Source organism: Microplitis mediator, chromosome 7 (assembly GCF_029852145.1).
Source record: "Microplitis mediator isolate UGA2020A chromosome 7, iyMicMedi2.1, whole genome shotgun sequence".
Classification (NCBI taxonomy): domain Eukaryota; kingdom Metazoa; phylum Arthropoda; class Insecta; order Hymenoptera; family Braconidae; genus Microplitis; species Microplitis mediator.
Genome location: NC_079975.1, coordinates 7859820 through 7871008, shown reverse-complemented (window position 1 = coordinate 7871008; position 11189 = coordinate 7859820). Strand labels below are relative to the sequence as shown.

At 27.2% G+C, this 11189-nt stretch overlaps 2 protein-coding genes across 3 annotated transcripts; one reads left to right on the top strand and one right to left on the bottom strand.

The window, feature by feature from the left end:
• Positions 1-797: 797 nt before the first annotated feature.
• LOC130670944 (28S ribosomal protein S22, mitochondrial) lies at positions 798-5178 on the bottom strand. Its single transcript, XM_057474586.1, has 3 exons — positions 4990-5178; positions 3442-3911; positions 798-1294 (listed from the first exon to the last, which is right to left on the bottom strand). Exons 1-3 carry the CDS (start codon positions 5078-5080, stop codon positions 836-838), a joined length of 1020 nt encoding a protein of 339 aa, XP_057330569.1. The 5' UTR covers positions 5081-5178; the 3' UTR covers positions 798-835.
• Positions 5179-5361: 183 nt separating this feature from the next.
• On the top strand, positions 5362-11189 carry LOC130670945 (synaptobrevin homolog YKT6). 2 transcript variants are annotated; one of them, XM_057474588.1, is made up of 4 exons: positions 5362-5564; positions 5677-5872; positions 8831-9102; positions 10295-11189. In XM_057474588.1, exons 2-4 carry the CDS (start codon positions 5683-5685, stop codon positions 10433-10435), a joined length of 603 nt encoding a protein of 200 aa, XP_057330571.1. In that variant the 5' UTR covers positions 5362-5564; positions 5677-5682; the 3' UTR covers positions 10436-11189. The 2 variants fall into 2 exon arrangements, with proteins under 2 accessions (XP_057330571.1, XP_057330570.1); XM_057474587.1 differs by having other exon boundaries at positions 5362-5583.

The following is an 11189-nucleotide window of genomic DNA, read 5'->3' as shown; positions in this document are numbered from 1 at the left end:
TACAGTATGAAAGTGCACATTTAAATATATAAAATGCATACGAAATCGACCAAAAGTTAGCAATTAAACATATATTTATTCTATAAATTTTTGATGTAGCAATTTTTTTTTAGACTGTCCATTATGCCCCAGATATGGCCGATCAGCCTAAAATATCTTTAAAACATCAGAGATATCATGATTTGACCGGAAATGGAAAAAAAAACTTTTTACCAAATTTTTGAGTGGGTCGTCGTGACCCACCCTCCCCTATTTAATAAATAAACAAATACATGAGAGAGCAGGTATTAGTCCCTGATTAGGTATTAGGTCTTTTACCTTAAAATAATGGATATGATTGAAACTTTAAATTGTAAAAATTTACGAAACGAAATATTATAAAAAAAAAAAATACTAAAATGTAACAGACATCGAATTAAAATTCATAAAAACAAATTCGAGATAATCCAAAAGTTTAAGTTACATATTTTAGTAACTTTTCAAAATTTTAAACTATAAATTGAAGTCAACTTAGTATTTTTTGTTAACTGTATTTACTACTACAAGTATATTTTATTAGAAAAAATTATTCCACCCACTAATTTTAGCTCAATTAATTTTGCACAACTCAAGTGCGAGCGTAATTATCATTTATACTTTTATTGTAAAAAAAAATATATGAAAAAAAACTCTATTTAAAACGATTTATTATCTTAGGAAAAGAATCTAATAATAAATAAAATACATGATACGCAAAATTAAAATTATATATAAAGTAATAAGTGTAGTTAAATTATTTGACAAAAATAAACTAAACGTAACTTATAACATATATTTATTTATAAAAATTTACAAATTATTCAATACCATGAGCTTCTTTTACACCTTGGTCAACTTTTTTACGCGCTTCTTCAAGTTCTTTATACGCATGAATAGCAGCCTGTAATTTGCCTCTAATAGGCGACTCTAATTCAATAAACTGTTGAATAAATTTAAGATCATCACCCTCGTGGGTAATATCAGCAGCTTTAGATGATGGATTTACTGTATTATATAGTTTTACTAATAGTGCAGCGTCTTCAATTAATCCATTTGTTATATTTTCCAACAATAAATTATCTATATTTTTATTCCAAGTTAAATAAAATACCATTGGTCCATAATGTCTAGTTGATCGTAATTTTTTAAATTGGGACTTTTCATTAACAGCTTCATAAACAGCAGATGTTACTCGGTGGAATTCAGGATCATCTGGGTCATATTGCAAACATGCGCGATCCAATACAAATTCATACTCCTCTCTTTTTAATAAATCCTTAAATTAAAGAAAAATTTAATTATTCAACTGAAATTTAAAATACATACACTGTAAAAATCGGGAGTGAATTCGGATTTTATTTAAATCTCAATACACTCGGAGTTAAAAAATCACTCCGCATACTGAGTAAACAGTTAATTTTTTTTTCAGGTGAGTGATTTCGGAGTGAACTAGATTTTATTTAAATCTGCATTTACTCCGATTCGGAGTTTTAATATTAAAATAAACTTCCCTTCGGAGTAAATTTCACTCCAAGGGGAAATAAATAGTCATCCACTCCGAATTTACTCTGGAATCCGCGTTCACTCCGCAAACTTTTTACAGTGTACATGATACATGGGTATAAGTATCCCAAATGGAATATATAAGGAAAAACATGTAACATATACACTGTAAAAAATCGGGAGTGAATTTGGAATAATTCAAAAACTCGGATAATTCAAAAATTGATGAATAATTTGAAGATTCGAATTACAGTCGTGTTATGAGTCCGCCTACAGGGATGTAGGGAAATATAATTCTAAGAATTCCTGTACCCCAACTTCTGTTCAGTAGTCGATTATACTTTCCGGACTTTACGGTTCCATACCTAATGAACTTCGAAAATTTGAACTTTTTCACTTTGAACTTTGGCGATTAAAATTTTGGTAAATTTGAACTTTGAATAATTTATTTCTTTCATCAAAAATAATTTTTTTTTTTTTTCATCATCATCAAAAATAAAAGTTCAAATTGCCAAAGTTCAAATTTACCAAAGTTCAAACTTACCAAAGTTCAAATTGCGAAAGTTCATTAGGTCGGTCACCGACTTTACAAGTGTGTAAGAGCGTACGTGATTATTTTCATTATCGCGTTATGAGTCCGCTCGATTGAGAAGTCCATAATTATTAGTCCATTAATTTATAATTAATTATTTAACTATTTATTATAATAATACGGATTCTATGATTATCATAGCAATAATATTTATTAAATATGTTATTAAAAATTGCATTTTGTATTTTAATTAAAAAATAACATTTAATTCGTCTCATCAACGTTCCAGTCTTATATCAAGAGACTGAAATGAACTTTTTTCTTAGTTCATGGAGGGGGAATGTCTTCAAGAGAAATATAAGTTGACGGACTCATAACACGACTCGACTGTATTCAATTTGCATACCCCCAGATTAAATAAATAAAGAGTCATTAATTCACTCTGCATTCGACATTCGAGACATTGTTGATTATTCAGTATCCCGAGATTCTAGTACTAAATTCAGTCGTCATCGACTTAAAAAATAATAACGATTGTCAGTTCAATAATTAATAAAATCGACGTGTAAAATTTCGTGCATAGGATTTCACGTACGATACCGATACCACCCGGATCACAATATTTAGGCTTATCGAACCCAAGTAAGCCTCAATCCAGCCTCACTGAGTAAAAAAAAGCATTTTGAGCCTCAAATGATGTCCAAAAAATGATACTGAAGTTAGCAGACGTCTAATAATTTTTGGATTTTTTTTAGACGATAAACCATAAAAAAAAAATATTTTAAAAAATTGCACCTGCAGTTTTTAAAATTTTCTACATGTGCATATTTTTATTTTATTTTTTTGCAATTGATTTATTGAAAAACAAAAATTCAAAAATTGTTTAATGTCTGCTAACTTCAGGATCATATATTTAGGCTTATCGAACCCAAGTAAGCCTCAATCCAGCCTCACTGAGTAAAAAAAGCATTTTGAGCCTCAAATGATGTCCAAAAAGCATAAATGAGCCTCAAATAATGCTCAAATAGCCTCAATGAACCTCAAATGGTGATCAAAGAGCCTCAAATAATACTAATCAAATTTAAATTACATAGTCGAGTAGTAGGTTCATTTGAGGCTCATCGAGGCTTCTTGAGGATCTTTGAGAATCATTTGAGGCTCAAAATGCTTTCTTTATTCAGTGAGGCTTACTTGGGTTTGATAAGGCTAGATATTATGACCCGGGCGGTGACTTAATTTTTCCATGTGCGGATATAATTGGATTGACATTTCGTCAATCAACTGACCATCACCGACGCAGTTCTGTGATCGAACAAGATTAATCCGCATTCACTCCGCAACTTTTTTACAGTGTATAATTTAAAAATTATTAATAATAAATAAAATACTTTTAAATATTCATCTTGAAACATTTTTGGTGGATTTATTTCACGTCCTTCAATAGGAAAATAAGTTTGATTCATACGAAATCTTTCATCCCAATTAGCGTGTCTTAATACACCTTCAGGATCTCTGACAACAATTAGTCTATCAACGCTGCTTACTCCATATGTAATATCAGTAAAAACGTATTTTGCTGTATCATTCCCTTGTATTTCGGGATCTTTTGACAAAATTCCAGTTATTGGTTTACGTTTTTGTACAACCGGTGGCATTTGTAATTTTTCATAAACTTTTTCTCTGGCTTTTCTAAAAGCTTCCTGAAGTTCTTCATCAGTCATGAATTTATACTGAGGAGCACTTATAGGTGTACCGTCTTTACGTTGTCGGTAAATTTTTTTTAAATCCGGTCTCGTAAGTATTTTAAGTAATTTTTGGACATCTTTATTTATAAACACTGGTCCTGGATCACGTTCCTCTAAAAAATTATTATATTTATTAATACAACAATCAATTAAATGACATCATAAATTATAATTGTATATTTTATGATCCGAAGTTAACAGACAAGAATTTTCGAATTTTTTTCAACAAATGGGTCACAAAAAAAAGAAAACTGAAAATGTGCATATGTAGAAAATTTTAAAAACCATTGGTGCAATTTTCTAAAATATTTTTTTTTTTATAATTTATCGGTTTGAAAAAAATCCAAAAATTATTAGACGTATGCTAACTCCAATATCGTAAAAAAATAATTCTGATAAGAGCCGACACTTAAAGAATTATCTCGTTAAAATAAAATAATTCATTACATTTAAAAATGTAAATAAAAATGATTCTGAAATTGACAGACAATTTTTGGATTTTTTTTCTACAAATTAATCACAAAAAAAAAAAAGAAATGAGTGATAATGTCACTGACGAGTGGGAATTTTTTAAATTTGGGAATAAATAAATAAAATTTAAGTAGAACATAAATTAAAAAATTCGTGTTTAGATCAATAGAGAATCAGTACTCGCATTTTTTTAAATTTTATTAATTTTACAAGTGTGAATGTAGCAGACATCAGACAAATTTAAAACTATCAATAAATGGAGTAAAGTTCTGTTTGCTTGCTTTTTATGAATTTTTCTTTGATTTTATTTGATAGTACGTGGTCTATTTTATTGTGTGTTTCCTCGCACTCCCTTATATGTTCTAATGTATCTTCGTGTTTTCTGCATACTCTGCATGTTAATTCCTGGTGTCCTTTGGCTGCTGATTTTCCCAGATTTCCACATCTGAGCCTTGCCTATTGCTCTTTCTTTTTATGAATATTATTTTTTAAAATTATTTATTTTAAATTTATAAATTGTCTCGTCTGCTACATTCAGTAATAAAAAAAAATCTAAAAATATGCACACGTAGAAAATTTAAAAAACTAAGTGCAATTTTTTTTTATAATTTATCGTTTTGAAAAAAAGTCAAAAAAATAATAGACGTCGACTTTTTTCAGTATCATAAATAAAAATGTAACCTACACTCAATAATTTGAAACAATTATCATTATAATTACCTTGTAATGTCGTTGAAAATTTACAATGTCTTCCAATTGTATTAATTTGTAATCTACGATATATAAAATGCACATTTCTTACAAAAATCATATTTATTAATAAACTATTTATTACAATTGTTGTAGTATTTTTATTTATTATAACCCGGCGATTGTTGTCATCAAGGAAAATATATACTACATATATATATAAATTTTTTTTTAACATGTGAATGATAAATATGAGAATATTTTAATTTACTGTCGGTATTAGAGAAATATTTGATTTTATTGTCAACTGGACACGTCATTATTTTTACAAAATAGAAAAGACAAGTGGCGATAAATCGCATTAGTGTTTTTTTTTTTTTTTTTTTTACTGTAATAGTAAAATATTTTATTGTTGGAGATATCGGAGTAATCGTCAATGGTCCGCTGAAGTATTAGTAGAATTTAGGGTTTGGTCACACACAGTTTTAATAAACCATACAAATATAATTTTTAAAATCAACTGTCAGTTGTTTGTAAAAAAAAAAAAAAAAATAATAATAATAATTTAAAATTTACAAAAAATCCATATGAAAATTTGACACATTGTTAGTTTAATATATTACGGTATTTGTTTATATTTTTATAACTTTTTAAAAAATAATATTTTAGAATTTAGTGGATAAATAATTATTTATATTTAATTACTTTTTTTTTTAGATAAAAATGGTTAAATTATATGCATTAACGATACTGTACAAAGGTCCAACATCAGCGACAGCTTTGAAATGTGTCTATGACGTTGATTCGTTTTCATATTTTCAACGTGGAAGTGTCAAAGAATTTATGGGTTTTGTTAGCAAAACAATTACTGAGAGAACACAAATTGCATCCAGACAAAGTGTCAAAGAAGGAGGTAATTTTATATTATTTTTTTAATTATAAATAATTGTTTCAATTGTTTAGAAATTTAATTGCCAATAATTTATTTGACAGCTTAAAAAAAATCGTATATATTTCAGAGTTGAAATAAAAATTTAACTGAACTTACTAAAGAATGTACGAATTTTGAATGATACTGAAGTTAGCTGACGTCTAATAATCTTTTGATTTTTTAAAACGATAGATTATTAAAAAAAAAGTCTTTCCTAAAATTGCACCTGTAGTTTTTTTAATTTTCTACAAATACGTATTTTTACTTGTTGTTTTTTTGTAATTTATTTTTTAGAAAAAGAATCCGATAATTATTAACTGTCTACTAACTTCAGGATAATAATTTTGAAAGTGTAATATTTGTATGGTAATTTATTTATTTTTTGTTCAATATTTCATATTTATGAGTGTGAATGTAACTAACAAGAGTCAATTTTTAAAATTTTATAATAGACAAATAAAATTTAAGAAGAATAAAAATTTAAAAATGCGTATTTAAATATTAGAAAAATCAGTACGCTCTTTTTTTTTAATTTTAATTAATTAATTTACTTATTTAAAATTTATAAATTGTCTCATATCTGCTACATTTACCATAGTGGCCACATTTCTGGTAAACCTGAAAAACCTGGAAATATCAGGGAAAAGTCAGGGAATTTCGTCACAAAGATCGAAAAATTTTTACTTTCTTTTTTTTGACTGAAAAAATCCGATAATTTTTTTTTCTGTCAATACTGTTCAAAAAGTGGCGCGGCGCGAATGCGATTTTAAAACTATTTTGAAAAAAAATCAGTAGAAATTGATTCCAATAGCGAAAAAATGAAGCAGTTAGAATTAAAAAGGCTGTTAGAAAAAAAAAGTCTTAGTAGAAACCAACCATCGGGATCTTCAGATTATTAACATGCAAATTGACAAGTTAAAAAACCAAAAACATTTAAAGTATACATAAGTATTGAACTAATAAGTTTCACTATATTTATTATTCGCTTACTTGATTAATATTTTATTAATATTCTATAAAACGTTCTTATTTATGAAATTTATTCTAGTGAAAATAAAAAATTGTGGAGTACTGTCTGAGAATACCCTTAAGAACTAGAGTCAACACTGGAAACCTAAAATAGAGAGTTTTTATCGTTTTTTTAAACCTTAACAGAAGGCTAAAAATTTCGTAATTTTAATAATTCCAATTCGTCTTGGAGAAAAATTTTTTAAAAATTCTCATTTACTCTTCAAGTGCAACAAAGACAGTTCTGTTTATTTTTCTGAGTGTGAAAAAGAGGTCCGGTGGCGTTTCCCCTTAAAGATATCAAACAATGCTAGGTCTTTTATAAATATACACATTATTGATTACATTGAACTAAAAGGTTTAGGGCTACTCAAAAGTATATCAAGGATTTTTCACTATTCAATGAATGCCCTAATTGCAAACTATTTATTATTTATATTAATTTTTTTATTTCAATTCAATATTAATATAATAAATTTATATTAGAGGCTTTTTAAAAGTATTCATATGTATATTTTACAATAATATTTATTTATAAAAACAAAAGCAACAGCACAAAATTTTTTAGCGAGTTAACGAAGTTTCTACAGAAGTCAGTCTTTTTGATAGTTCATACGGAAAGTTTAAATTTTAAGTTATCAAGTATTTACACAAATATATGTGAGCAATATGTGTGTGTACTCTAATCTAGTTGTTAATTTACACATTTTAAAACCTTTATACTGATCACCCACACTGGTTATAATTCCTTTTGTTTTTAGTTGAAATGAGTAAAAATATTTTCCAAATTTTTTTAAAATACAAGAAATAGCTTAACTATCCATTTATTGGTCGACTTGCCCCACTTTTAATATTTAATTTAATTTCCGTAGCAAAATAACTTATTTATTTATTAACGCCACTCGGCAATTATAAAAATTTTACACAAGTGTGTGTATATAGAACGTAAAATATATAATATAATCTAAGATTAACTAACTAATTTATTGCACAGATTTCCATCCCAATCTATCCTAAATCTATATATAAATTAAAACAGAAAACAATATAACAGAAAAAGAATCTATCACTTAAATGACAAATAAGAAATTAGAAATTCAGCAAAAGAAATGGCAAATATCAGAAACTATAAAATAATACAGGGTTCACTACCACTACCATTACGCTGTGCACAACAGTTCAGATCACTTCAGGATTATGCTTCTTGCACACTTTTTAATTTACTTTGTCGATACATCGAATATATCAATTTGTGAAGCAAACTCATTCACTGCTTTCGAAATACGGTATATGGGATCTCCTCGTTCTTGATGAATTTAAATTTGCGGCCGGTATCACAAAATTTAATCGATTTAATAGATCCGGGACATCTAACTGGCCATTTATAACACTCGCCCCATGGCAGAACATCAGATACTTCCTCCTGACAACCAGCTCCTTGTAACCCACATAATCATAGCCCTGTCCTGGATCCAAGGTCATTCCTCTTTGTTTGAGTCGGTATCTGATGTGGCTGATAAATTTCACCTGCACTGCTTCTAGCTTGTCAATCTGGTATCTGTGAATCGGATCCCAAATGATACACCCATATTCCATGAATTTTTATTTGTTCATTTAATTTATTAGTAGTTATAGTAACTATGGACCCTTTTGCAGAACTCTCAATTCCATAAAAGTTGTGATTAATGATAACCTGATATGAAAAAATGCAATTAATATTTAAAAAATTTTCATAAATAAATCCAAAGTATTTGGACTTAAAATTTAGTGGGAATTTTTTTTTAACATAAACCATAATATTTTTGTACAGATTAAAAATAATTAAATTATTATAAGTAATCTATTTAATTATTTATAATATTTATAAAACATAGTAATTAAAATTGAGCTAACTGATAAAGTTATCTATTAAAATATTATTATTATTTACAGAATATATGTGTCATGTTTACGTAAGAGGTGACAGCTTAGCTGGCGTTTTAATTTCGGATCATGAATATCCTAACAGAGTCTCACATACACTTATTACAAAAGTATTAGATGAATTCGCAGCAAAGTATCCTTCAAATTCATGGCCAACATTGAATGAACCGACTTGTGATTTTCCACAAGCCAACGTATATCTCGCAAAGTACCAAAATCCTCGTGAGGCTGACTCATTAACTAAAATGCAAACTGATTTGGATGAAACTAAAATTATACTTGTATGTTATCATTTAAACTGGAAATATTTATACTGTAAAAAATCAGGAGTGAATATAAATTTTATTTAAATCTGAATTTACTCGGAGTTCCAGAGTTGAAAAAAAAATCACTCCGCGTACGGAGTAGAATTTATTTTGTGTTGTGATGTAGATTTTATCTTAATCTGCACTCACTCCCACCTGGAGTTTTAATGTTAAAATAAACTCCTTTTTCGGGTAAATTTTTTACAGGGAGAAATTTATTAAATAAATTAAAAATTATCCGCTTCGTATTCACTCCGGATTTAATCAGCTAATTTTTGAATAATGTAATAGAGGGTAGAGGTATCGTTTTCGGCGACTTAAAGACCAGTTTTAGACACCGATAATTTAAACAAAGGTTCTGGAAAAAAAAAAAAAAACAGAATCAATTTGTAAAAGACATAAAATTACATAATTAATTTTTAAAATGTGTCGAAAGATATTTTTATCACACTGTTACATTGGAATTTTTGGTAACATGCGTTAATATCTCTGACAAAATATCACAATAGTTCAGAATTTCTATTAACAATCATATTAATAAATAAGTTTCAATCTAAATATGTTATTCTTAGAATTTGAAATTTAAAGTTTGAAGAATTGTCCTGACAAATGAAAAAAAAAATGTGAAAATTATGAGAAAAATCACGCATAAAATCATAAGAAAAATCATACATGAAATCATGAGAAAAATCATGCACAAATTTGTACGTAAAATCATGAGAAAGTCGCGCACAAACCATGAGGAAAATCATGAGGAAATCGTGCACACAAAATCCGTGAAAAACGGACACAGCCCGATGACAAGCTAATTAATATTCTTTAATAATGTTCTTAATTAATTGGAAATTTTTCATTCATTTTCTTTAATACGTTAAATGAAAGCGGTTGACCTTGCAGGCCATCCCTGAAATTTTCCGACTTGGGCCCAAAACGCAGTGAACCGAATCTAAGAATAAAACTATTTTTTTTTTTTTTATATTTCGTCAGAGATATATTGTTCCTGGGATATTTTGTCAGGGGATATTAACGTATGTAATCGGAAATTTTATTTTATACTTTTTCATTAATTATAATACAGTATTAAATGTCCAAAATTGAAGCAGTAGTCACAAGTGATACTTCTACCCTATTGTTGTACAAGAAGAATAATTTTGTTTTTTAATTTCAGCACAACACTTTAGAAGCAGTATTACAAAGAGGAGAAAAGTTAGATGATTTAGTGCAAAAATCCGAAGGTTTGAGTATACAGTCAAAGGCATTTTATAAAACAGCGCGTAAAACTAATTCATGCTGCAGTTTAACAGCTTGAAATACCATATATTTATTATATATATCTAACAAAGTGTACAATAAAGACGTTTATATGTTATACTATATATATATACATATACATATATAAAAAATTTTTTTTGAACACTATCATAATGATTCCAATTAAAAGTTAATCGTATTTTTACGAGGATATTTTCTTTGTAGAATAATAATATTATTTGCGAATTACTTTTAAGTTTTTATTATTCTTTTAATTAAAAATGAAACAAAAATAAATATTTTTTTTATAATTATTTTAATTTATGTTTAAAAAAAGTAAATGGATTTATATGATACTGAGAATGAAAAATATCAATTTAATGAATGAAAATTAAATGATTTAATTTTTTTTTAAACTGGATTTTTTAAAATTTATGACGGTCTTCTGTTGTGACTTTTTAAATTTATCACTCATTTATTAAAAAAGTACAAATGATATTATTTATTATAAAATAGATGACTTGATATTTTTTTATATGATTTTTCAGACATCTGTGAATGTAATTCGGAAATGGGCACTAGTTCTATTAGAAAATTTCGGGTCTAGATTTAAATTTGAAAATCCAAAATTTCAAATGAAAATTATCCAATTGTACGTTACATTGTATGTAATTTTTATGATGGGTATTTTGACTGCTTATTTTTCGACCTCGAAATTGCATAGAATTTAAAAATGAAAATAATTTAATAGCCAAAGTAGAAGATTTTATTTTAGACAGCAACCGTTGATGGAAATGCGCTGATTTTTTTTT

Coding starts and splice junctions, on each gene's coding strand:
- LOC130670944 (XM_057474586.1), bottom strand. CDS start 5,080: ATGATTTTTGTAAGAAATGTGCATTTTATATATCGTAGATTACAAATT. Junction 3,912..4,989: donor ATTTTCAACGACATTACAAG/GTAATTATAATG, acceptor ATAATTTTTTAG/AGGAACGTGATCCAGGACCA. Junction 1,295..3,441: donor TTCAAGATGAATATTTAAAA/GTATTTTATTTA, acceptor CTTTAATTTAAG/GATTTATTAAAAAGAGAGGA.
- LOC130670945 (XM_057474588.1), top strand. CDS start 5,683: ATGGTTAAATTATATGCATTAACGATACTGTACAAAGGTCCAACATCA. Junction 5,873..8,830: donor ACAAAGTGTCAAAGAAGGAG/GTAATTTTATAT, acceptor TATTATTTACAG/AATATATGTGTCATGTTTAC. Junction 9,103..10,294: donor ATGAAACTAAAATTATACTT/GTATGTTATCAT, acceptor TTTTAATTTCAG/CACAACACTTTAGAAGCAGT.